Source organism: Montipora foliosa, chromosome 3 (assembly GCF_036669935.1).
Source record: "Montipora foliosa isolate CH-2021 chromosome 3, ASM3666993v2, whole genome shotgun sequence".
Classification (NCBI taxonomy): domain Eukaryota; kingdom Metazoa; phylum Cnidaria; class Anthozoa; order Scleractinia; family Acroporidae; genus Montipora; species Montipora foliosa.
The window spans coordinates 23,638,689-23,666,075 of record NC_090871.1 but is presented as its reverse complement, the minus strand read 5'-3'; the positions used below and the strand labels follow the sequence as shown (position 1 = coordinate 23,666,075).

Genomic DNA, 27,387 nt, shown 5'->3' with positions numbered 1-27,387 from the left:
GATTTACAGTGAATGTCAACTTTATGCAAGACATTATATAACTAAGATTAAGAGCACATCAAATTATTTGACCCTATCAGAAACAAAAGCCAAATACTTACCTGAAAATTCTATATCAGTTTAGTTTATGGAACCTCAACTATATTTCCTTTCTTAGGGGTGGAAAAACTAGTTGTCTAAAAATTATGACGACCAACTGAGACATTGTAAAGTGGCTAAGAAATGTTTCACTTTTTGAAGTTCTACCAGCAAATAATCTGAGGGAAGGAAAAAGTAAATTCTACTTGAAGTTTTAAACAAGTCATTTTTAGAGTGCATTGACACTAAGATTTGACACAAGGTCTTATTTGTACAACAGCCTCGCAAATTACTCCCGAAGACATAAAGAGAAATAGCTTTCATTCACAAGATACAAGACTTGGTGTAGATGCCAACGATTTATGTTACTTTACCTAACAATCACATTATACCAGAGTTTGAGTAACAGTAATGGAAATGCAACAACACAATATTCTTATTGGATGAATGAGGACAATTAATCAAATTGCAGATAAGGCATGCTTGTTAAAATGCATCTTTGCCATAATATGCAAAAGACAATGTTGATGACAACATCAGCATACCACAGTAACTGATCAATACATGTACTCATTTTTACTTTAAAGTGCTACTACGACCAAAAATCAATTCTTCTTTTTCTTTGAATTTCAAAACTGTGTTAACCAAACACTATGTGACCCAGGTTTAAGCCTAGATTTAAAAAAGGCCACCTACAGGTTTCTTTTAACTGGAATTTTCCTATTTAATGCTCTGCCATCTCAAAATGATGTCAAGACTCACTAAGAATGCAGTGCTTGGGTATGCCCCATGGGAGTTTCAGACTCTTGATCTTGTGTTTTATATATATAATAAGCTGCATTTACATGCTGAAATTTTAAGCTAGTGAGTAAATGACATCCCTTTTCCCTAGATCCATCCCACAGAGGTCAAGTTGGTCAGTTTTGAGGGTGAGTAATGGCAGACCATGAAATCCAAAACTTACACTTAAAGTAAACAGCCCTTGGATAAAAATCAAAGCTCAAAATTTTGCCGGTCAAGGTTTAAGCAAACACACTTTCAAAATCAGAAGAAAGTGATTTTTGTTAACATAGTAGCCCTTTAAGACTATTTGTAGGAATGCAATCATGGGAAACTGTGCTTACATTGTCTAACATAAACAAGAAAGATGAAATGGCACAGAGTTATCATGACACAAAGTTATATTTTAAAGGGTTTTGGTTTTGGTTGAAGTTGTTGTTGCTCAATTCCCTAATGTGGGGCCCAGAACTTAAACATAGACAGGCTCTTTTGTTGTAGTGTCACTACCACTATCATCAGAAGAGTATCGCCGTGACGAGGAATAGTTAATTCCACCATCATTAAAAAACCTTCGGAATGTGAACTCGTAAAATGCATGCTCTGGGTGATAGCCATGTCTGTGTGATAATGGCTCTGTTGAAGCCTCCTCATCAAAATTATCTGCAGGGGCAGCTTCTTCATCACTACTAATTCTCTCTGGTTCATCCATGGCATCAAAATTTGAAGTGTCTGTAGGAGAAGAAATTTGTGGACGATATGGTGCTTCCATTCGGCGAACACCATAATTCCAGTCAACTAATCGAAAGAAAGGGTGGTTCTTGATTTCTTCAACTCCATTTACCCCAAGCCTTCTGTCTTGACTCGTACACAGTCGCAAGATCAAATCTCTCGCTTCATAGCTTAGTTCAGCCTGCTGTGGGATGCGTAGTGTTCTTTCCCAGTTGATCACCTGTGTGCCAAAAGTTTTTTTTGCAAGTATTAGTTTGAATCAAAATATTGGGACAATTTGATGACATCTCCATAACTTATCAGTTCTTATTTTTATTTATTTTTCTTAAAGAAAAACACGACACTCCTGAGTTTTACAACAGACATGTTTCGGCAGTCGCCTCTGCCATCTTCAGCGTGAAATGAACAATAAATTACAGTTAAATATAAATACTAGAGAAATTAGAATAACAATAATGACAATAATTAAGAATATGACAATAGTAATTCAAAATTAAAAAATAAAATAAAATTACATTTTCTGGTGCATGCCAAAAAGGCAGGAACAAGAACACACACTACCTCAACTCTACCCCCAGTTGACAAGTAAAATTGTCTGGCGTTAGACAGAGTAAGAGTAAGTCTCACTCCCAGGAGTCAATATCGAAAGTGGTTCAGCGTTGTCTGTACTCTTATCGACAGTGACATTTGTCATCACAGTGGTTAACATGTTGTGGAAGCAGAGTGAGTCCACAACAAATTTTGACCACTGTGACGAAGAATATCGTTGATGAAAAGAGTACAGGGAACGCTGAACCACGTTCACCTTGTTTTTTACCACATTATTCAAAATGTTTATTTTAGAGTGTGACCAAGATCTGACACAAAGAAAGAGCAAGCATTGTCTATAACTTTCTTGCAATCTGATTGGTTTATTTCCCAAAATGACATGAGCATGGCTAACTACACTCTTATCAACATTGTCAACTCTGCCAACCAGATTGCGAGATTACAAGCATTTGAATGGTTAACCCATTCACTCCTCAGGAGCCCCAGGATGCCACCTGTTGACGCGTAAAATTGTCTGGCATCAGACAGAGTAAAATCTGTTGAGTCTCGCTCCCAGGAGTCAATGGGTTGAGCACTTAGCTTAGTTTATAGCAAAAGCGATTGCTGCAGAAAAAGATTGCTCCCACCTTTAATTGTGTATCAGCAGGGGTGTTGGCCATAAATGGAGGTTGCCCCACAAGCATCTCATACATTATCACACCCACTGACCACCAGTCACAAAGCTGTGTGTAACCACTCCTTTGTAGAACTTCCGGAGCAATGTAGTTTGGAGTGCCTACTAATGAATGTGCAAGACTTCTCATGTGCTTGCGGAAATGCTTCCTTTCAAGCGGCTTCATTTCATGAAGTGACTTCCGTATAAGATGTTCATTGTAATCAGGAGGGTAGTCCATGACATCCCATGGAAGCATACCATACTCCATGCTTGGCTGTCTTTCGTGATCACCCTTCTGATAATACTTGGTGTCATGAGTCCACCGAAAGCCAGTGCAAAGGCCAAAGTCTGTCAGTTTGATGTGTCCATCCTTATCAATCAAAACATTGTCAGGTTTGATATCTCGATGCACAAATCCCATTCTGTGCACAGACTCGATAGCAAGAACAAGTTCAGCAATGTAAAATCTTGCTAAGGGCTCTGGAAATATGCCATATTTAATCAAAAGACTCATTAAGTCTCCTCCAGGGATGTAATCCATTACAAAGTACAGAGATTTTTCATCCTGGAATGAGTAGTACAGTTTCACAACCCACTCATTGTCTGCTTCAGCAAGAATATCTCGCTCTGCTTTTACATGGGCAACTTGGTTGCGCTTCAGAACTTCTGATTTGCGAAGGATTTTCATGGCATACAGCATATTTGAGTCTATTTTTCGCACAAGCCACACCTCGCCAAATGCTCCTGTTCCAATCTTACTTATTTTTTCAAACATTGTTATGTCCATCTTTGTTCTCTTCAAACGATTATAGTTGGTTTCTTTTTGCCACAATGTCTGTCGCATTTGGTGTCGTGCATCCTGAGATAGTCCCACCATCTGCATCTCCTCTTCTAACTGTACACGCCTTTTCTGGCGTTCCTCAGTCATCTTCATAACATTCTCAAAATGTTGCTCAAAATAGAATTTTGTAGCAGCAGGTGTTAAGTTTTTTAGTTTGGAAGGTTTCTGCGGGAAGCGAAGACCTGAAGGAAGAGTTTCCATGTCTGATTCTGACATTTGTTCGTCATCCTCTGTGGAGGGAACTGCACTGTCCTGAGTCTCTGTGTATGGAATAGGGGGCCTTTTGTGCATATTTGGAGAGTCAAGTCGGTAAACTACTGTTCCCGTTAAGTTTGTGATTTTTGTTGGCCCTTCAATACTAAATGAAGAATCTGACAAAGGTGAAGGTGGACCACTGTCATTATATGAACTGGACCAAGGCATTTCATCACTAATAGATCCTGAGTTAGAAGATGTTTCCGTATTCCAAGAATTCCTCCATTGTTCTGGAGGAGGGACCGGGGATCTTGAAGAAGAATGTGGCACATAATTCTGCCAGTTGTTCTCTGACATGTTTGAATCTGAGCACTGTAAAGGTCTTTTTGCCACAGGGGCATAAGCTGGTGGCGGAGTTCGATCAAATGATTGAACAAAATGCGGCACAGGAGTGTGTGATGCAGTTGGCAAAGGAGAGTTGGAGTGTCCTGCAATGTCAGAATGTGCCCCTTGAACAACTGAAGGGATTACACGCTGAGGGGCAGCTTGATAGTACTGTCCTTGAGAAGATGATTGGACATTTCCAGAAGAACTTGATGGAAAGTTTGTTTGAACAAGTATATTAAAGGACATAGGATTTGTGCCATTTCCTGCTCCAACAGTTCGACTCCCTCCTTGACAATCATTAACAGCTGAGTTGTTTCCAGACAAATTAAGCTGTGCTGTCACATGAAACTGTGGTGGCTGTTGATTGATCCCTGTGTTAGTTACAGAGGAAACTGTAGGATGCCATCCAGACTGCATTTTTGGTCCATTTCGTTCTCCGAATCGCTGTTGGCTAGGTGTTGGCATGCGGGGCATTCCTTGCCATGGTTGTGGGGTAATTGCTGCAACATTGTGGACACGCCACTCAGCCTTCATAGACTCAGATGAGGCTGCGATGGATGTAGCCTGTTTAGCTGCTGGAGAAACTATTCTCGTGACAGGAGGAGGTCCAAGTTGTACTGAGGTATCAAGCCCCATCATTGGAGACTCTGCTCTCTTGCCACTGTTGAGTGATTCCTGAGAGCCTTTCCAAGGCATGCGGTAGACTGCAGCATTGTATGGGGGAGGCAGCTGAGTACGGCTCCCACTTGACGCATTGGAACCAAAATTTACCCTGCTATAGCCATTGCTGGCAGCCATCATTTGAATTGCATCAATTTTTTCCTCCACAGTCCTGCCAGGAGTAAGACGCCATGCTTCTGATGCTGTCTCCTGGGAATTAAACAAAGTCTAGTTGTGGTATTTTCGTTTATAACTTCAAGCGAAAAATGTTTTTACTACATGAAAGATATTATGTATCAAATCCATTTGATGCATAATATCTTTCAGGTAGTATATCTCACATTACTCGCTTAGGTGTTTGGTTGGCTAGTTGCATCTTTGATATGCCTTAGGGTGCGTTGAATTGACCCTATTCCAGAATAAGAATATGTGAAGTCATAATTGAAAACGCTATGTTTGGCGATTTCAACCAACAAGGATAGTAAAGATATGTTTAACATAGTATTTAGCAGGTGTTTGACAATTTTAATGTGAATGTCCGTAAAAACAAAGGTTTTTTAACTTCTATTCACTACTTGCACAAATCCGATAATATACCTCTTTTACTCCCCAAAAATCTGCACAGGCATTGTTTTCGACTTCTCTTGGGACATTTTCATGTCCCAGGAGAAATTGAAAACAATGGTTATGCTAAAGTCTTGTGGGGTGGGGGGGGGGGGGGGTAATAGAGGTGTATTATGGGATTGTGCAAGTAGTGAATTCCATATATTCCTATTCTGGAATATGGTCAATGAAATGCACCTTATGTGACTGTGCAATGCAGTCATGAGTCATGTGGTTATCTGAAATTTGACTATATGACTGTGTGATGCAGTTCTAGTCAATAATCCACATTTCACCCTTGCTCACCAGTCTCAAGTAGCACAGTGGCCAGAGCATCCGACTAGATCACAGAGAGTCGTGGGTTCAAATCTCATCTGGGGCTCGGATTTTTCCAAGTTTCCATTTGATGCATAATATCTTTCATGTAGCATTTCTCAAAATGCTTTATAAGTCAAATAACCACCACACTGCTTGAAGCAAATGTTTCAAGACACAGGGAGCGTGTCAATCAACAGGCCAACATTCACAAGGAGTAATGACGATTGCTTGAGATTCAAAGAATGTAAATCCTGTAACAAGATATTTACTCTGAGATTTTCAAGCAACTGTTTGACTTCGAAACAGTTATCAGTCACGGGTTATGACAACTGAAAGCAAGGATGTTCGATGTCAAGTAGTTCTCAAGCTTTACTGCTTCGAAGCTGCTGAAGTCGAAATTAAATAGAATCAAACATTTCATTTTCAACGCATAAAGTGCATGTTGTTGTCGCCTTTCTTTGGCACGTGAAAACGAAAAATGACAAAAACACACGTCTTGTGTTCACAGGTATTAAAAGAATTGTTTAAGTCACACGCTGAAATCGTACAGATTGTTGTAAGGTTACCTACAGCGGAAGCAATCCTTCGTGCTCAATACATCCATTAACAAGGCTATTTGAGTGTAAAAGTTTCGGCGCCTTTTCGACTTAAGTAATGAAAAACAAAGGGCAAAAATGCACCGATAAACCGGCAGAAAAAACCTTAAGGCAAAAGAAAAATCGTGCGTAAAATCATCTCCTTTGGTATGACCGAAGTGTGACTCAGAATTTTATTTACCACTCTAAAAATGTAATATATCAGAGCTTCTTGAAATCTCGTTTACATCTGTTGCGTATTTTGCGATGTCGGAACAATAATCCTGCGATATAAATTGCAGACCCTCATGTATACAGAGCGAGGAAAATTTTCACACAAGCAAAGTCGCTACATCGATCGGTAAAACTTGCTGTAACGCTGAGCTACATGAACTGGTCCACCATCAATTACGTTTGTACATAAGCCTTACCGCAATAAACGCCCTGCTTATGCACGAATAGAAACATTCAACATGTGGAAATTGTTACATACCTCGTCCGTAATTCCAATAGCCCTCAGCTGATCTAAGACCCGTTTGTTGATGGATTCCGGTTGAGTGGAAATCGAACTCTCGTTGCAAGACGAATAGCCTGACTCCGGGGTCTCAAATGGCTTCAGACTGCTTTTGATCTCAGCTAGAGCTTTTTCATGCCCGCTAAACCGGCGACTCGGGTTGTGAACCACAGGCTTGTTCGAAAGTCCTCTCGCTTGACTTGTTGGTTCGAAGACAGCCGTGGTTGCCTTCGTGGCCGTGTTTGAAGCTGTCGGCTGTTGCGTCCTTTTTTTCTCGGGCTTCTTCTTCAAATGCTTCAAACTTTGCTCGATATCACGAAGCATTTGTTGGTGATTACCGACGAAAAGCTTCGGCTTCAATTGCTCTGGTACGCGATGCTGTTCTCTTTCTCCTTCCGCCATTTCGGTAGTTTCGAAGTTAGTGTATGTTTCGATGTTGTCTTTGTGATCTGAGATCCGCGAAAAGCGTTTAGATTAAATTTCCTGACAAAGAAGCCCTCCTCAAATGGCCTTATCGCGACAGATCCCAAAATAAGCCTCAAGAACTCTAGCCCTTCGGCGATGAAATTACTTGCTCCGATAACTCGCCAGTTCAGAGATTCTCAAATTCCATAGCTGGAATAAGTGAGAATGCAGTTACACGTTTTCTAGTTTAGCTTCACGAGTATCGTTGATTCGGAGTCTCAGACACTCTCCTGTCTACGAAGAGATCCAACGGTGGAAAATATCGATCGAAGAAGCTTCCAGGCCCGTAGAAAGTAGTCTGCTTTAGCTGAGCGCTCTTTCTCACGCAATTGGATATTTTGCATTCCACACAAAGTCCAAGTATCACCTCACTCTAAACTTATCACAACCCAAAATATACTTCCGATCCTTGGCTTGTACAACGCAAAAAATCCTGCCAAATTTTCCCTTCAAAGACAGAGCTAGTCTTGTAGGATTTTTAAAAACCTGCGAAGACAGAAAAGTACTTGAAATGGCTGTAATGCAGACGGAGAGATAAGCTTGACAACATTTATTGATTGCTATGCGAAAGAAATTAGAATTTCACACAGTCCACCCCATTAGACAAGAAAATTAAGTTAATTGGCACATTGCAATCGTTCCTCGCTTATGCGCTTTATGATTGGTTCTCGGTTGCCACGGTAACTTATGAGGTCTTTTGGAAGGTCAATAAATATCAGTGTCTCCTCACCCACATGCTTTTTTATTAAATTTGAAATACTGTTCAAGTAATGATCAAGGAAATGTATTTTAAACCCTTCATTCTTGTCTCCTTGTTCCACATTTCACGCCATCGGTTTTCGCTAAAAATGTTTTGACTCTCGAGAAAAATACCAAATAAAACCGCGAAAAATGCCGTGGTCAAAAAAGCGTTCATTTTAATGGAGGGTCCCTCGACATTCCAATATTACAATCAGCATACGAAGTTTTAAAATTCAAGATATTTCGTGGGTTATTCTTGGAGTATTTTCCCTGTCGAGGTATGGAATATGCCTTTATTTACAATTTTCGAAAGAGAATTTTCTGCTCGCCTTTAGAGTGAAATTTCCGCGAACAATAGCTGGCGAGTTGGAGCTCACATAGACGTCTTCCTTCAAGTCGTCTTTCCGCATTTCTCGAGAGCAATCGACGAATTCCGGAAATGGAAGAGGTTTTTGGGTGACAACTTCCGGTTTAGCGCCACAAAACCCGAATAACGAGCACATAATCTGTCCCTTGGAAAACATGATTGGTTTCGAATTCAGTAGCCGTATTTCGAGTTGGAAATTAGTGGCTTATTTTGATTTTAACGTTAACTCTAAAGCCGGAAAATGCAACTTAAATATCCTATGTTTACCACACGTTGAGTAAAACGCGAAAAATATACAAGATCTGAAGTCACGCGAGCAGAACACCATTCCGAACCACGTGTTAGCATGCTTATACTACCAGTCATTACAGTTTGCAGGGAGGACGTCTTATGAAATTCTCAGTATGTTGTATTAAAAAGGCTGTGATTAAAGAGATCGAGAATTTCACGCTTGCGCTTAAGCGGTCCTGACATGTAGTACCGCACTCTGTTGCCATTCATATTGGCCTACGCGATTGTGAGGATTGTGTTAGAATGACTGAGCGCAAATATGTGTTTTCGTTGACTTGGGAAACGGTGAGACGTTGCATGCTGAGTAAAGATTAATTCTTTTTTTTACCTTTGACTAGATGACAAGATTTTCTTTAGACTCCGAGCATTTGATCCCTGAAAGCTGCCTTAACCTTTATGGCGCCGCTATTTCACTCGAAGAAACAACAACCAGTGGCTGGCTGTGCTTATCAATCAAAGGCCCATCAAAGTCTGATTTGTCAGGAAGTTCTTGTTCCTGTCATCGCGATGCTTTGGGAGCAAATGTTAACTTCGTCACATGATAAGCGTTGGCGATCGACTATCAGATTAGAAAACGGGAAATGGTTCAGTGCACTTGTTTTTATGTTGTCAAAACACCAACACTACTGCATACAATTGCTTTGAAACAAGCCTAATTGACGCCAAAGGTTATAACAGAAGATCTCTTACTAGTTAAACAATACCCCTCGCGCTAAGCGTTGCTTTACGAGGTAACCAAGAAAGTGAGGTGTTCTCGGGGCGTTACGTTTTAATCACTGACGTCATTGGGCGCGAAGGAGAACCAACAGTGCCCTTTCGAGAGTTCTGGCTCTTGGGTTGCCTTGCCGTTTGTTCTGTTTCTTTTAACAGCGCAAGGAGTTGACCCAACGCACACTTGAAGAATTTACCCGTTTTGTGTCAAGTTTGAATAAAACACCGTGTTTAGTAAATATTTACATAGTAGATACCACCAGATCTTGTCTGTTTAGTCTAGTAATTTTCGTAACAATTATCACAGCGTGAAAGGAGGTCATTGAACCGTAGCCAAAGATTGATTCGCTCACCATTACAAATGAAGACACGAATTTATGTCATTAGCGTGTTTTCAGTCTTTTAATGTTATGTGGCTCTTACTATGGCATTTAGAGAAGAACTTTAGCAAACTATTCAGCTGCTTGAGAATGTTAACTTTAGAGAAGCCCAACATGATGGTCCAATATGTCACAAAAGAACATACCCAGCAAAAATGTAGAATGAGGACCCAATAAGATCCTAAATGCTTTGAAGGCGTGGAACAAAGTCTAAAATATTTGTCTTGTTTCGTTACCAATACTTTTTCTGTTTTATTGTCTTTTGTTGATCAAAATCAACTACTTGTTCCCGCTTTCCAAACGTATTTTTTGGAAAAAAATATTACCAAAGAATAATTAATATTACTAATTGTAAGAAAATCTCATGTGCTGACGAATAGCGGTCAATGACTTTGAACACAAGGTTTTGATATTGCTTCTTGCGAACTACTTTCGTCAGTCCACTTATGTCACCTGTTGTTAAATTCCGAGAAATCTTTTTATTGCTGGCTTAAACCTTGAATTGTTCCCTTGAAAAATTTGCTATGTTCCCTTCTTCCCGAAATTACTCCGCACTTGTTCTCAGCTTTTGTACTTGTGGCGCTGTTCCCCAAAACTGTGGAAAACGCGGAAATTTTGCTGATAAACAGCGGATTACCACTGTGGAAAGATGAAATGGCTGATGTTTCCATCGAGCGTTACTTCGACAGAGAAAATAATATTGAAGCTGAAGGCCTTTGGTAATGAAAAATCTTCATGATCTCCTTTCCGTTTCTGCATCAAGCTTTAAATTAAAGACCAATGATAAACGAGTGTTAAATACTTTGTCAGAAATGTTGAAAGCAAATCGCGAGAAATCGGTGCAAGGAAAATTGGCGCTTTTTACAGGTCCGTCTTCCTCTCCTACTTCCTACCGGAAAGCTTTACCGACTGTTTACAAGTCTAGAGTTTGAACAAGACCTTAACTGTGAGCATCCATAAAGGATCGAAAAGGAGCAACAGAAAAGTGCTTTCTTGTAGTCATGCTTGCTTGTTTGTTTTTCGATCCGTGTCAAACGAGATTTACGATCTGTTATGTTTAGATCAAAACGTAGGCGTTCTTGTGGGAGGGAAAGCACTGAATTCTTAGCTCCTAGCCAGGCGTGTCATTGATGAGCTAAATTTGCCAGCAGCGTCATGCTGTCGAAAATAATAGAAACAAGAACCACTCGAAGCAAAAAAGATAGTAGAGGCTTTTGTTCACCAAATGTACATAGGCAAAGTCCGCATAAAGGGCAGTTATTTTCCGCTTCACAAAGCACAAGGTGACTGATTTAATGCGTTCATTTGTTGTTACTCGCTTTGGGCTACGATATTAAACAACCGTTATGTATTTCCCTTAACTAAGCACCGATGAGAATGGGCTTCAGTGCATGATTCCGGCCGAAACCCCCCACTGAGTGCTTATGTAAGAATATTCAACAAAATTCAACCGTGGATAGAAACAAGACGCGCTTTAATATTGCAGCTTTGTTGCAGAATTTTTTATTTCAAAAGGAAAGTGATTTCAGTTTGAGGCTTTCCTACCGCATTTTCTTCTTCTACCGGATTCCTTAACATTCAATTAATTTGCTTAAAAAAAGGAAGAGAGTTAATATGAGATTGGCGGACTTCCCTGCTCCCAAGTGCTCAATACATAATCATTCAATATCGTTGCCTCCGTGCAATAACCCAATTATCTCATGGACAGGAAAAACACTCAGGTGTGTAGACTGGTAAAATCAACACGGTAATCACGAGAAAGAAAATGTACTCGCACAATGACGTCAAGCAATGACTTTTGACCTCACTTGTATTTCTCTATTGGATAGCTGAATCCACTAATGACTTTACAATCAAACAGATAGCGTAATTTGATGATTTTGTAAAATTGTTTTCGTCTGTTGTCAATTATGATTTTTTTTACAGTAAGTAATTGTGATTACTTATCAAAAATGTTCGACTACCAAGGCATCGATAAGGGCGAAATGTAATCAAAACATCTCGCTCCTGAAAGCATCACTCTCTCTTCTTGAGTATATGAAGGACAGAAAACCCTGTCAACCAAGGATTAACTCTTAACACTGCAGTCGTCTTGCAGTAATTCTATAGTGTAACAAAGTTTGAATTCACTTGTCTTATATATTCGTTTTGGATTTTAATGTAAGAAAGGAATGTTATAAAGAATGACAGCCGATCTAGGAAAAAAGAAAAACTTTTCCGGCTATCAAGGAGTTATCAGAGTTAGATCGGATGAATGATTCAATTCGGTCCAAGGTGACCGCAACTGAACTCGTGCCTTGCGTGCACACACTAACAATTAATATTTGAAGGAGCAGTTTTTCATACTTGCGCTTGACCAGTGGTGTTAAGTATGTGAGAAAGTTCATGTCTTCTTCCAAAAAGAATGGGTTTTCAAAGCGAATGCCTACCTCAGCGCTGTAGCCTTATCGCAAATTGTAGTTCGTGCACGTTACTGTGTCCTTTCGAAAGAAAACTTTGAAATAGCTTAATACATCGGCCAAGTGCACCAGTAGCTAAAGGTCCACTGAGCAAAGTGTGACAAGCAGATGACACCACTGATTGCTTTAACAACCGGTTCTTGTGACACTAATGATCTTCAAGTATTTCTGTCATGCGAAATATTGCACAAGCTTTCAGCTTATCGTCTGTTAGGGCGGGGATCAATAAGGGCGTGCTCTTTCTACCGAAACCCACCACTATTTCTGGAAGCTGCGATTTTGCTAAAAATAGTCGGTTCTCCACGAGGAACAAACTGTCACATGTTCGAGTTCCCTGGTCGATGTGCTGAATCATGGGCCCAGGCTGCTTAACGAGTCTACAGTTTTGTCGCGATTAAAATCATTCGTAATTTAATTAATTTTCCCTTTTGTACGGAGCATTTGTAGGATCTTTGTAGAACTCGAATAATGAGCTTTTCGAAATAGTTGCTTCATTCTCTTTTTCAAGCCTTGACTATGATCTATCTCAGAGACCCTCTTAACACTTCCAGGGCGTCATGTGAAAGGATGGCGAGAAAGAGGAATGTTGTTACCAGCAGAAACAGCGGCTTCACAACTAGCCTCCTTCTTTCACCTTCGCCCCAACAAAGAACGAGGAATTTGTCCAAGCTGTTCAGTGGTGGGTTTGACGGCTATGGTAAAAACAAGTCAAGTCACTTTATTTAACGTCGGTAGTTCTTTCATCTACGAGGCTGGTATCAATGGAAGCCGACGTTATATGGTCAAACTTGCCTGCGTAGCAAAGAAGGGAGAGGGAAAAACAGCCCCCTAACTCGTCCCTCCTCGTTCCCGACAACTTCTCAGGAATTCTAATGAATTTTATGTAACTGGTCTTCCAACGCTAAGGAAACCGAGACCTTTGGTCATTTATTGAGACAATTCTAGTGAGAATGAAACAACTTGAAGTATACATTTTAGTACTTGGTTTTATGACAGCCGCTCGAGTTTCAAGATTGATAAGCACAACTGTTAAGCGAGTCAAAGTCCAAGTGTCTGTTGCTCTTCGCTAAGAAACGTGAACACCAATTGCCAAATCAAAGTGGATCGGGACACAAAAAGTGGTCAGCTTGTATATGCACTTAACGATGCTGCGAAGTATGATCATACTTGTTGGCATTTGATTTCAACTTTGGCTTGAAAAACGTTTGAATTAACAGTAAAAATAGCTTCATTGACATATGAGAATTTAAAGCCAACTTTAATCTGAGATAAGTGTTAATCGCCTTTAACAGCGAGGGCCAACGGAGATGCTTCTAAGTTGAGCCGTTCTTTAAGGATTTCTCGCTGACCACTTTTTCCAACTTGAGTTAATCTTGTTCAATATTTCGAGCGGTTGCTTGCTGCACGCTTCCAATCAATGCAATGATGCAAGTAATATACAGTTCCTCTCCTACTTGCTCGAAAGCTAATAGCCAACACTTTGCTGGCGGTACTTTGACATGGGTAATTATTATCAAAGCACATACTTATATAGCTTATTCAAGAAAAACCAGCTGGATTTCCTTTTAAACATCTTTGAAAAGTACCTTTTTTTCCTGTTTCGCTGTGTGAGTAGGTGACTTTTTCGGTTGAGTGACAACACTGACTGAAATGAGATTTCGGATGATTGTTTACTTCACTGTATATAGCCGAGCACCTGAACACGTCTATGATTTGCGAAACACTGAGGACTTTGTTTTTGTGCTGTGCTGAAGCATCATGAAAGGATCGTGCAAGTAAATCATATGAGATCACCTGCCAGGCAGTGCAGGCCTTTGCTCGCACCGGCACCATTTTTATTAAAAAAGTATGTCCAACATTGTAATGGAAGACTGTGTTTAGTGCTGGATGTTCATTTCGGGGGATGGGAGCCTTGTTTCTTATTATCATTTCTGTCCAAGATTTCAGCTCTGGGAATTCTAAATATCAATTTAGTGCAAGACGGCTAAATATTCAGGTCATTGTAAGAAAACTGATTTGAATTAAGTTTCGAGCGCTGGTCATGCCTTGCTCCAACACTGAACACGTTTCCTTCGCTGAACGAGAAACAACAAAAAAGCGGTCTAGATGGATTCAGTCCTCCACAGGTTGTCGTCGTCCAACAATGGAGCTCCGTTAATTAAGGGAGATACATACTGTTAGTCTTTTTCTGACTTTCACAAAACACTTTTAGGGACGGAGACTGTACTTTAGAAACGTCTTCGATTCGAATAAAACTACATCATGTGCGTTTGCCCGCCGCATTTTGCAACAACTTAGAACAAGAACTCGTTCGTTTATATATTTGTTTTCATAGCTCTTCATCCGGCAGACGATTTACCAAGATGTAAGCCACAAACATCCGACACGTTTTTTCTAATTTGTGAGAAAAAACGATAAAATTATTTGGTTGTCAGCCGCTCTTGGCGGTTTCTACTCACTCGGCCCGTGTTCCAAGCGTTCGGTGAACGAACAAAAAGCTACGCAACTTTAACTCTTTCGAAACAGGTCGCGCTAGTCAGCGACTTTTTATGGCTTTTCTAATTTCCGTACAGGGTTACATATCTAAAAGTACATTTTCTTTGTGAGGAAAAGGTACTAAAAGTTCGCAATTTGCGACCTTGTATAACTCTTCAGAGGGAACTTCGCAACTACTATTCTATAGTAATGGACGAAAACAACTTTGTTTCAAGAGGTATTGGTGTAAATTCGTGCGGCACTTGGAAAACTTTGAGCTCAAAACCAAATTTATCATGTAAATTCCTGGCCGAGATTTGTCTTAATATTGTTTGCTTTTTCCAAGTACTCTTTGCAAATTCATCAGCATCTGTGGGGTCCTTTGACGGGGTAACTCACTCACGCTTGTACATTTGTAGCGGTAAACATCATCTCAAGCCAGACGAAAATTAATCCCCAAATTATCATTCCTGGGATTTTTAAAGCACGGTACAGACAAAAACGCTGTTGACTCGGCATTTGATTTTTGACATGTATGTCAAAAACCCATGTCGAGCACATGTGCGATTGTTCGGATTAACCGAAATAAAACTTTGAAGATCTAATCGTCTGGAGGCAGATTATGCATCGTATCTTAAACAGGGGGAGAGGACAACTTGCATGTATCCAAACTAAAAAATCGATAAATTTGTTTCCAATACGAAAGGCAAGGGGAATCGCTCGCATAAACATGACGGGGATGCTTTTCGATTACGTTCACTCTACTAAAAGACACCATCTATGCGTGGCTCTAAATAGCTTTTCAGTTATGCGAAAAGTACTACTTGAATATCATATATAAGATGACGATTAAGAGGTTTTTCTGAAATATTTTTTCCATTCTATGAATATATCAGTTTTCAAGCAATGTTGCTAATAGTCTGGTTATCTTGAATTAAATACTAATGATTAGCTTTGTTAGCCTTACTACCGTGAAAAAAGGTGACAAATCCACATTGTATAGAGTAAACAAAAAAAAATGCAAAATCTGATACAGTATTTAAAATGATTCAAAGCAATATTCCCCTCAAAAAGAATTATTTTAACATGCAAAGGCTTTGCCGGAGAATGCACTCAGACCGGCGTTACTACTTGTCTCGTTGACGATAGTTTTTACTTGTCTGCCGGGTTAAGCAGATCAGTATAGTGCATCTGGGGAATGTGGAGATGGGCAACACTTTGAAGGAATTTGAATGGTTCTCCGATGGGGGCAGAAAATTTGGCAGTATCAAAATCATAAATACCACCAAGATCGGCAGACAACGATCCTCATCAGAGACTGACATCATCGTTGTGACAGTGTTTATGCGAAATTGGAGGCTAGCAGAGGAGATAGTAAGATGATCGAATAGAAACTAGGAATGTTAGAGCATTTGATCACAGGGATTCGCGATTATAAGTCTAAACGATTCTTTTGGATAAGACCTTTGCATTATTCGGAATATTCATGGAAGTCAGACCACCCGGTGTCATCACTTCTCGCTGAAGTTTGGAGTGGTGGTTGATTGGAGTGCTGGCATAATTAAATTTTCTTAAATATCCCGTGGCTTTAGATGCTCCCGATTCTTTTTTTCTGTTGAAGAAATTCATTCGGCTAAAATTAGATCAAACTGTAATTAAATCTCTCTTCATTCCTGTCTAACTTGTCCTTCTTGATTGAGTTGCTGAGGCATCGGCAACTTGAAACGTTCCCTGCTCCGAGTGAGACAGGTTCCATCCTCTTTCTTTGTAATTTGCCTCGCAGATATATTGTTACCTGAGTTGCTTGGAGTTTGTTTTTGGCATAGCCTGTCAAATATTTCTCGCTTTTTTTTGTTGCCTAAATCATTACGAAAAGTTGGAGTCGGTGTTACGCCAGGGTGTTACGCTAGGCGACTGGCATGCCAACGTTGCGTTGTGAAAAAATATATTTCCAGCTGGCTTTGTGACCCTAAAGTAACCAATTATTATGTTCCCTTGACCTCATGTGACCAAGGGAAGAGCGCGACCTTGCAGTTCAGTGTAAACATCTGTCCAGTATTTTCCTCTACTGATTTCAGCATTTAGTACATTGATTTCACAAAACCCTTCGCTGAACTTTTTTTTAAGGCTCGTGGAATTTATCAGCAGTTTTCAATTGTCTCTCGCCTTAAATCATTAATTGAAAGTAGGAAAAATTTGACGTCGATAAATTAAAAATGTTTCCAGCATTGAAGAAAACTGAAACTGAAACCGTCCAGTGTCAAGAAGGCTCTGATTGTACTCTCGAGGACGAGGACACATTCAGGGAGAAAAGCAATAAATTCGTAATGGTCGTCCTAGTGAAGGGTTATCACCGGTGCAACACTATGACAAAACAGTAGTACATCATACTAAGTCGTCGCTACAGTGTGTATTTGTATCTGATTCTTCCCGTACGCTGCAGCAGGGTTACTCACACTGCTCACAGCATCCTTTGTCATGTACTTCATGGCCGTAGCTAGCGGAGGGGAAAGGGGCACAGTTGCCCCCCCCCCCCCCAAAAAAAAAAAAACAAAAAAACAAAACATATATATTCGAAAGATTTAACAAATAGATTCCATGTTGCCGTGCGTCTGTTCAGTAATAGATCACAGATGACGTCAAAATGTGGTAAAAACAAAAAAGTGGCACACGAGGCGATAGCCGAGTGTGTCACTGATGTTCTTACCACATTTTGACGTGTTCTGTGATCTATTACTGAACAGACCCACGGCAACATGGAATCTATTTGTTTTATATAATAAAGAATTAAACTTTATTAGCATAAAAGCTGATGGTGACGTCAATCGTGCGTCTGTCCTCTAATAGATCATAGGCAAGAACCAATGAAAATCCGAGAATAACTTGGGTTATTATATAAAACTTAATGTAATCTCTTTCCGGAGTGTTGGGCAAATAGTTTGGACTTTAATACTGATGTTACCTTTGAATCTTTTCACAGCCGATTCGCTTGTCTTGATTGATAAGGATATTTGTGAGGAAAATCCATTTGGAGACATCATAGCTATTAAATCTGTTACTTAGCGATTCATCAATAGTTCAATACGAATATAATAATAATAATACAACTTCATTGGGTAAACACAAATTACTGGTAAAACCAGTAGTTTACAACACCTTAACCTATAAAAGTACCTGTCTTTATAAACTTGGACTGATTAATGTTTACTTATGACGAAATATCTATGAAAGTATCTCTTCCGTGTCTCAGCATTTCAAGAATAACTTACGGTATTTTAAGCTCCAAATGATAGCAAAACCGGAAGATGATTCTCCGCAATAATTATAACAATAGTTTTATCTGTTAATGGCTACCACTTGACCTTGGCCAAAAAAAATCCAAGTGGATAATTTGTGCAAATCATCAGGTGGACCGCAGAGTTCCAGAGATAACTTATCCAGAAAATATTTGACATTGTAAAAAAGAGGAGACATTAAAATCCTCGATCCACTGAGGGTTAGCTAAAAATGTAACTTTTTTTAAGTGCACATTTTGGTCGTGTTTTCAAGAAGTTGGAGGTGGACTCCACTTTCTTCAAGACTCTATTGAAACTAGAGCTAATTTAAAGAGTTTTAATGAGTAATGGTTTTCGTGTAAAATTTCCCATTTCCTTGGTATTATATTCGGTCAAATTTTGTGCAAATTTCTTCAATTCAGTGGGCTTAACATAGCTCAGCCAATCGTATTCCTACCTAACTTTATCTTGTACATCGCATATGTGTATTAATGATTTGACTTTTCGGATCCACTGATAGCGAGGGAAAAGTTTTGCTCTATCAACTGGCCTCAGTTAGTGGCGATCGATGCGTCTCACAAAAGTTTTGAGTAGAGCTCTGAGGCAAAGCTTTCATAAGTGAGGACCTGGCCCTATAAACGCTGTTCATTAAGGTTCTCCAGGGTTACAGAAAGTCTCTTTTTACGAGCCAAAGGCTTGATTAATGCACTGAAAGTAATCAGCTTTCCAAGTGTTTAACAAGAAAACATCAAATCGCTCCAAGTGAAAAATATCCTGTCAAGCAGAGCATGTTGCATTGCTGGAAGATAGTGCCCCAAATTACTGATTTTTTGTTTTCAAAAATAAAAAGAACAAACAAACTCGAGGACCAGTGTACGGTCTGCCAATCTTGGGTCAAGCATGTGAAAATTCCTAAGTTCATATTAGAACTGTATCGTTCATTCACCCATTCACAAAAAAAAAACAAAATGTTTTAGTCACAAACGGAGTTAAAACACAAATATTTCACAACGCGCGATTTCAGTTTCACTGAGTTTATAAAACTGAAGAAAACTTGAAAATGTCGGTTATATGCTCTCTAAAACATCTACAACCAGTTTCTATGCATTACAATAATTTTACCATCAACTGTAAAGGGTTCAAAAGGTTCTCAATGAATTGATAAAAAGAACATGTCAAACCTCCTTTGAAGAGGCTAGCCCATCCATTTGGACCTTACCTTTGCGCCCGTGTTTTAAAACAACTGTCAAAAGTGCATTTTTGCTGTTGAACTGAAAGCTATATACATTCTGTATATTACAACTAACGGCAGCACGGTTTTTTCGAGTCTTGTGAGGTGACTGGGGGATTGTTGCGGAATGCCGGCAGAGGAATGAAAGCGAATAGGGAGATTTCGTGTCATATACTTAATTAAAGCAGATTTTCATGGTGGGTGAGTTAGTGAGATGCCGGCCGAATAAATTTGTTACGTCCTCGAGGAAAGAAACACGAAATGATCAACACACATACCTTAACAAAATCGCAAAAATGCAGACAACTTGTCAGCACCAATTTTAAGAAAATGATAGCTCTTGGTCGCACTAGATACGGTTTGACATGCAGACACAGGGACGAAGATTGCTCAGCGGCAAGTAACTGAAATCAACGAAAAAGGTTGCATCGTTTTATTTTACAGATCTTAAGAATTTAATCCCTGTGTTTTTCTTATCTAGTCACGTAAAACGATTGACCATTTGAAAGCTGTTTTTGACCCTTTGAACCGAGAAAGGACTTGTTTTCCTTTGATGTCACGGAATATTGGAAGAAAAGAAACAGAAACATGCCTTTGAACGGCAAAGGCGTCATGAATCCATCCTCGAAGTTGTTCTCACGAAGGTCCACATGACTGAGTTTGAAGGACGAGATTTGTTTTCTTCATAACACTTAAAATATGTGACATTCCTGTCCTTAAAATAAATATTTGTGTCAAAAGGTGTTATTAGGGGTACTTGACAATAACAAAAACCACAATCCGCTGTCATTCTACGGAATGTTTCTGTCTTTTTTGCGTATCAGAGTCCGTCTTCTAGCAAATTGTGTGCTTAAATGCACGCCGTAGTAATGAGATTTTTAGATAAAAGCGTTGGAAATGTCCCTTTTTGCAATGAGAACCTTGCCAAACGAACATAAGACGATTAGCTTCTTTGATCACGTTTTATTAGCTGTGGAAGTTGCGAGCAAACTCGCATGACAGCGTTGCACGTGTATTCGATACTATCTTCACAGTCGTGCCTTTTACTGTTATTGCACATAAGTTCTGCGCATCTCGAGATGGGGTGCTCACTATACCAATACAGTGATATTTTTTTTGCGGTTTAAAACTTTGCGGAGAAAGCAGAACTTACTAGCAATACTGTGCTCTTGGTATCCAAAAAGAAAATTGGGGGTAACCATGCATTTTTCAAAGATGTTCTCTTTGGATTCGATAACACTTTTAAGATCTGCCTTTCCCACATATTCGTAAACACACATTAAAAAAACATAGAATTAGTAGGCACAGTTCTAAATCTAGGACACGCACACGCACGCATACAGTTCGTAAACGAAGTGCGTGTTTGTCTAAGTACATCTGCACAGTTGATATAGAAACAGGTTAAAATGTCAGGTGGAAGGTCCAAGCCTTAGCACTAGCCTCGTTATTCGTGCTGTTTCTCAATTTTGAAAGCAATTGGAATTCTTATCGGGAAAAAAGACCAACGTGCGATTTCACTGTGCCAGGAGCCCATTACTCAGTGGTGTTCAGCTACACATATGCAAATCATATGGACTCTGATCACAAAAGGATAAAATAACTGTCCATGCTAATAGAACTCTTTAGAAGATAGTCCGACTTGTTTGGCCTTTGCCTCTTTATTTAGTAACAAGTGCACAAATTCACAACAACTTAAAACTACTCTTCGTTGTAAAGGCTCCTGCTTTTGTATTTTTTGTTTTACGTGAGGCCGATCAAATCACAAGTTCGACCAACCATTTAGCAGTAGGATTATATCATAACCCACGGTTGCTTGCGGAAAACGTTTCTCCCATGAATACAATAGGGAGCTCAAGCACGAGCCATTGAGGAGCGTTTTTGAAAAGCGGACGGTAACCGGCAGAGAACATTTCGTGTGCCACGACAGAGGTGTCTCCCAGATTTTTATAGCAATCATCTCTAATGGAGAAAAGATACCTGGGAATGTAAATGTGGTTGTGTGAAGACAGGTTTTAAAAGGGAAAACAGCTCACTTCCGGCTGCCGTCCGCGTCTCACTGAAAACGCGCGTGCTTAAGCTTAAGTTCCCTAATAATAATATCGCAGACGAAGACAATTCTGGAGTGATCTCATGTACAGACGTGCCACAACCAGGTGATCGTAAGATATAGTACCACAAGGTACTTCGTTTGCAAAGCTAAGCAATCCTGACAACCTCCCGCCTTTGCAAGAAGAAAGCAAACATGTGGTTCAAGATCGAAAAGCGCGAAAGCAAGTTGTACGAACGCCTACATGAACACCGTTCATGCTAATGGTTGAGGCTATTGGTTCTCTACTGTATTCTATTTTGAGAAGTTTTCTCTTCACTGAAACCTCCTTGACTTGTCTTTCGGGTCGTAGGCTTTTCAAGACTGCATTGCCAACAGCTGCATGTGGTTGCTATTGCACGAGAGATTGCGGGCTTTTGCATATGCGTAAGGGGTTACCAGCTACACTATGGTGTGCACAGCACTTTTTGGGTTTTCTCCAATTTCCTCTTATGCCAACTTTTGAATTGTAAATTGAATTGTTAAATTCCACTGTCTCGGTGAGCATTTGAACATGAACGCCAATGCAATTCACACATAATTAAACAACGTCATTTTTTTTTATTCTTTTGCGTGGTTGACGGCCGTAATGGCAATACCGCTAATTTAGTATAAGTATCATCAGACGTATCATAATTCAATATAATAAGTATTATTAAAATCTGGATCAGAGTTTTGATTGGCTAAGCCACCAAGGGTTATGAGCCATTATACCATGATTTACTAACACGGCAAGCATATGCGTGATTTTTTGGGCCTTTCAATTTTTATTGTAGTCTAGTTTTCTATATTTTGGGGGCGTTTTTAATAAAACAATTATTCCACTCCCGCTTGTTGGATATGAGATGATTATAGCCAACTCGGCGCTACGCGCCAAATTGTTAATTATAAGTGTAATTGAGGTTCTGATTCCCACACCACTGTTTCATGAAGTTTTACCATGTTTAGCTCAACCTGAATCGGTTTCTCAGATTAATAGACCTCTTTAACTTGTATTTTTTGCTTTCCCATATCAGACTGAGTGATGTATTAAAAGGGAAAATTCCCTTGGGAACATCACGTGGTCTGAAATAGGAAAACAAAACGTACAAGCTGAAGAGGTCAATTGGCACCAGATCTCCTTGGAGCACCGCCCAACGTACAATCCAACCAGTCAAATTGAAGGTTCAACATTCTCTCCCCCCTCCCCTGGGCATACCCCGGGCATTTGACTCCTTTTCCTGCCCGGGGGGAGGGAATTTGATCATCTTAGTCTTCCCAGGGGCGGGGCATTTGATCACCATTTTTATAGGGGGGTGGGGAATTTGATCAGCATTTATAGGGGGATGGGGAATTTTATCGCTAGCCTCGATTTCATGTTACGTTTCCACGTGAGTTGATAAATCATGGCGGAGACAAACTTACATTCAAAAGTAAAGATTCTGCATTCGAGGCTGATTGGTTGAAAAGCAAAGGCCTACACAAACTTTGTTCCGTATTTGAAGGTATTAAGAACCAATTTATATTATCTTTGAATATACAAACCGACGTCGCCGGATACGATTTGTAGAGGTCAATTGCTTTGACCGACCCGGTTTATTTATGAATATATTATAAATTTGCGACGATTGATATGTAGGTTTTGTTATTGGTTCTCTTTGGATATTTATACCTGTTACCTGTCCTCCTTGTGGACTCCTGTCATGTAGGGCCCTGGTTCTCATTGGTGTTGCCTATCAAATCATGTTTACATACACAGCCTCAGAAGCATAATAGAAGCTACTGAAAAGTTTAAACAGTAATCTGGTAATTTTCCCGGGGGTGGGGGCATTTGATCACCTGAAATGGACCTATGATGAGGCATTTGAGCAGCTTTTTGGCCCGGGGAGGGGGGCATTTGAACAAAAATTTTTCAAAAACTCAAATGCCCAGGGGGTTTCCCGGGGGTGGGATGTTGAAGCTTCAATTTCATTGGTACATTAGTCTGTTATGCTAATATAGATGATATGAACAGACTCTGATTCTCGCTCGTTTCCCCCTATTCTTCTTATTCTTATTCTTCATCTTTTCTGGAAAGCAAATATTAAGCTCGTGCTTCTCCCTTTATTTTGGATTTGTATTCAAGTTTTTGTTGTTTCATTCACTTTCCTGAACTCCTTACTTATCTTAAGTACCAGAGCCACATCACAAAAAATTTTTCATGACGATATTGACGATGATGATCGCTGATTTTGATGGTACTTCCATTTATGTGAATTCTATTCCGGTTTTTGCATACTTTGAAAGATGAGTTGCACGCCACTTTGCTGGAAATTTGAGTCTTCTTGTCATGGCTTATGAAGTAGTTGGGTTAGTTGAGTGCCGGGGATAGGAGAACAAAAAATTAGTCAGAAATGATCAGTTTGTAAAACTCATCAGTCTAGACCATGGTCCTCCCTCTTCTACTGCCCTTGAAATTGGTCAACGAATACGAAATTGATTCGCGTCTGCATGGCCCGCGTCTTCATTTCAGAACCCCATAGTGTTTTCGCGGCTTCGCCGCTCGAGATCTTTTGCGTTCCGTAACAACAGAACGTCAGCAACGCAGGGCTGCTCAGTCATGTATCATGGGAAGGCCTTATCATCAAGAACAATGTTTAAATCGTACGAAGTGACACTGAAAAGTCGCTCTCCGAACTAAATCTCGTACGGGTTGTCAAAAAACGCGGTCGTGACCACGAGGAGTGCCGGTTTGTTTTGTTTATCTGTTGACGCTGATTAGTAATTGGCAGCCACACATAATATACACGTGGACCTGCTGTAATTTTACACCGACACTCAAAGACCACAAAACCAGGGACTACTTCCCCTACTCTTCTCGAACAGTGTGTAGATCCTTTAGACCTAACGTCGCACAGAATTATTTACGAGCAAGTGAGACAAGGCTGTGTCATTCAGGTCTCTTTGCGCGGGATGCCAGAAACAGACTCGGCGTTGGCATTTTGGTAGGGTATCTGTTTTTTTTCATCGTCCTAACACTTTAACATTTTTTTCGATATCCTGCGGGACGCCTGAATAGGAACATAGCTGGATGCAAAACATAAATAGCTTTTTATTTCATAATGAATCAAGAGGAAAATAACATTGCAGGACACGTGTCGGTAATAAGTTTAGGAAATCATATGAAACATCACGAGTGACCATAAATCACGAAATACACGAGCAGGTTCATACGATTTTTTATTTATTATATTCTCAACAAAATTACTCAAACGCGCTACTTTGTTCATGCTCTTATTCGCCCAGTTTCGGGTTTGGTTTTCTTTCAGTCGCCCATGTTTGCCAGACATTCAACCAGGTCTGTGTAGCTTTCAACGTGTTTTTGTTTTTCGCATTTTCTTTAAGTTGCTCAACGATGTTTTGGTTTGACAAAACAAACCGACTGTCAGCCATTTTTTTTCACGTTGGTGTTCAAATTTAGCGTTTCCCCGGTGTTTCCATAGCAACTTCCGTATTGCATTCTATAACCTGGATTGCACTCTATAACGTATTTATGCATTCGCCATTGGCCAATCAGAAACAAGATATTTTGTTGAGTATATAATAAAGTTGGATATTTCTGTAGATCATGTGATGATTGTGAAAGGCATAATTCGACTGCTTCTTAAGGTGTCAATCCCATGGCTTTCCAATTTGTAGCTAATCTACCATGCGGAGGGGTGTGGCATTACCACTTAGACTTGAAAGATGCCTGCATGTATCAGTCATCGAATTGTATCGTTCTTCAGGAAAAGCCATTATGATCGCACCAAGAAATAAAAAGTCACTAGAACCTGAGCTAAAACAATGGGAGTTGTGTTTTGTTTCTATGGCGCATGTGTTGTCCCAAGGGCGTTACCAGTGGAAAGCGTCTTAAAAAAAAGGTAAAGTAAAGTCCCTTTATTTAACGTCGGTAGTTCCTTCAGCTACGAGGCTGGTATCAATGGAAGCCGACGGTGCGCCCCGTACCCCCCTCTCTCTGTCAGTGCTCCGTTTTACGGATATTTAAAGATATAGCTACACGGATCAGAGGAGAGTCGAAACAGACTTTTAAATTAAGTCACCGAGGATCGAACCGGGGACCTCTCGCTCCGAAAGCCGCGCACTCGCCAACTGAGCCACGACTGCTCCTCCTCTTGAAGTGTACATGAGAATTCTTCAAAGGATGCTTTTGTATTTAAGAGTGTCGTTTAAGTTTATCAATATTGATTATGAGTCGCCAGGTAGTTAGTCTTTACGACATGCGTACCATGTAAAGCACTTTTAAACGGCTGCTTGGTCTTATTGGTTTTCTGAAAAAACAACCGCCGGTTTATTTACCATTCACTGAAGAGGTAAATTTTAACAGCCTAAGTACAAGAGAATTTTATCATATCAATTTTGGATCTTTCGAGAATGTTCAGTTTTTAAGTTTATGATTCTTATTGATTGCTAACTAAAATCGAAACTGGGAAAATTCTTCGAAGGCAGTCCGCTCGTACAGTCCTCATAGGACTTCATGTTCCTTAGTTAGCTTTAGTTGCTGACGCATCACAATGATGTGACAAGAGCAAAATTTAAATATCACAGCGATCATTGGAAGTTTGGTTTGTCAATACGGAGGAGAAGGAATGTTCAACGTGGCGAAAGTAGATCCGACATTTCTCTGGGCTTGATCATCAGCAGGACGACATTTCCTGAATTCTTTTTGCACACAATGATTCTGAAGTTTTTGATCAGCGCATGATCAGTATGGCTTGTAGTCGGAACCGGTAATCTAACAGGCGCACGTCGTTTTATTATCTGGCTAGAAATCATTTCCTCTGGCCGCGCTTCAGCCATTCGATGATAATGTCAACAAACGTATTCCAATGATAATCCGGTTGATGTCATTCGCTCCGACGAAGGGCTAACGCTCGAAACGTCAGCTTTCCAAATCTTTCACGGTGGTTATTCGACCTTTATCAACTCGTTTGATAAAATAAATTTCTGTTTTAAAAACCAGCCGAGTGTTTCTAGGCGAATGAATATCCTCCATTTGGTGTCGCTTACGGAGGAGACGGGGGACTTCACAACATTCCCTGCCACATTAGCTATTACAAAAAATTCTTCGGATGTTCAGGGTTCAAGACCTATCTTGATCACCGAATGAATTTTCTTTGAAGCCACGCGGCCCCAAATCCAATAATAATAATAATAATAATAATAATAATAATAATAATAATAATAATAATAATAATAATAATAATAATAATAATAATAATAATAATAATAATAATAATCTTTATTTCTTAAGATAAAAATACATATCCTAAGTTACAATTAATAAGAAAGAAAAATATAAACTCTAGAAACTATTTACATATCATATTTAAAAATTATTCTGTTACTAAAAACTTTCTTAAATCTGTCAGTGTGGATCCTAGGGACAGAGACTGAGACCCAAGGGCCCCACGCCCCTTAAGCAAATTCCCCAACTGGTTGTTTCTCTACAGTTCGATTTCTAAATACTGTTATGTTTATATACGGCGATTTCGCGGCCTTGAAAAGCTTCAAGTTCGGAATACGTTTGTTGACATTATAATTTTTGTTTGTGAAAATTATCCGCCGGCCGACAACGATTTCCTATACTGGGGACTCTTATGGACTGGCTGCTCAGCTGTGTTAAAATTATTCAGTTATAAAATTATTCAGTTGAAACTGAATAATTTTATTCGCAGAGTCCGAGTCAAAAGAGATTTCATTTCGTTATTACGCCTTCAACCCCACACGTTTTGTATTTTTGCATAGTTGAGCTTTTTAATCCTGAATTTTTTGCCAGCTAGATTTGTACTCACTGTTAAGGAGATTGAGAGATAATAAATACGGTATAAAAGGTAGGGAACTAAAGGTCAAATTACTAGGACGTACCTTTGTTGATGACCTGAGTAATTCTGTTGGGTCTTTTGGGTATGTTGGCTTGGTGTTAGTAGAGAAACAACGTCTACTCGCCGCCCAGTCGTTTTGAAGAATTTATCATCACAGTTAAGCGGATTTTCACTTGTTT

General features: G+C 39.8%; 1 protein-coding gene across 9 annotated transcripts; it reads right to left on the bottom strand.

The window, feature by feature from the left end:
- Positions 1-382: 382 nt before the first annotated feature.
- Positions 383-27,387, bottom strand: LOC137997100 (serine/threonine-protein kinase LATS1-like). Of its 9 annotated transcripts, XM_068842878.1 has the most exons (7): positions 27,252-27,368; positions 23,017-23,077; positions 19,558-19,683; positions 9,077-9,307; positions 6,864-7,835; positions 2,763-5,084; positions 383-1,807 (listed from the first exon to the last, which is right to left on the bottom strand). In XM_068842878.1, exons 5-7 carry the CDS (start codon positions 7,284-7,286, stop codon positions 1,328-1,330), a joined length of 3,225 nt encoding a protein of 1,074 aa, XP_068698979.1. In that variant the 5' UTR covers positions 7,287-7,835; positions 9,077-9,307; positions 19,558-19,683; positions 23,017-23,077; positions 27,252-27,368; the 3' UTR covers positions 383-1,327. The 9 variants fall into 9 exon arrangements, with proteins under 9 accessions (XP_068698979.1, XP_068698984.1, XP_068698980.1 ...); XM_068842883.1 differs by lacking the exon at positions 9,077-9,307; XM_068842879.1 differs by lacking the exon at positions 19,558-19,683.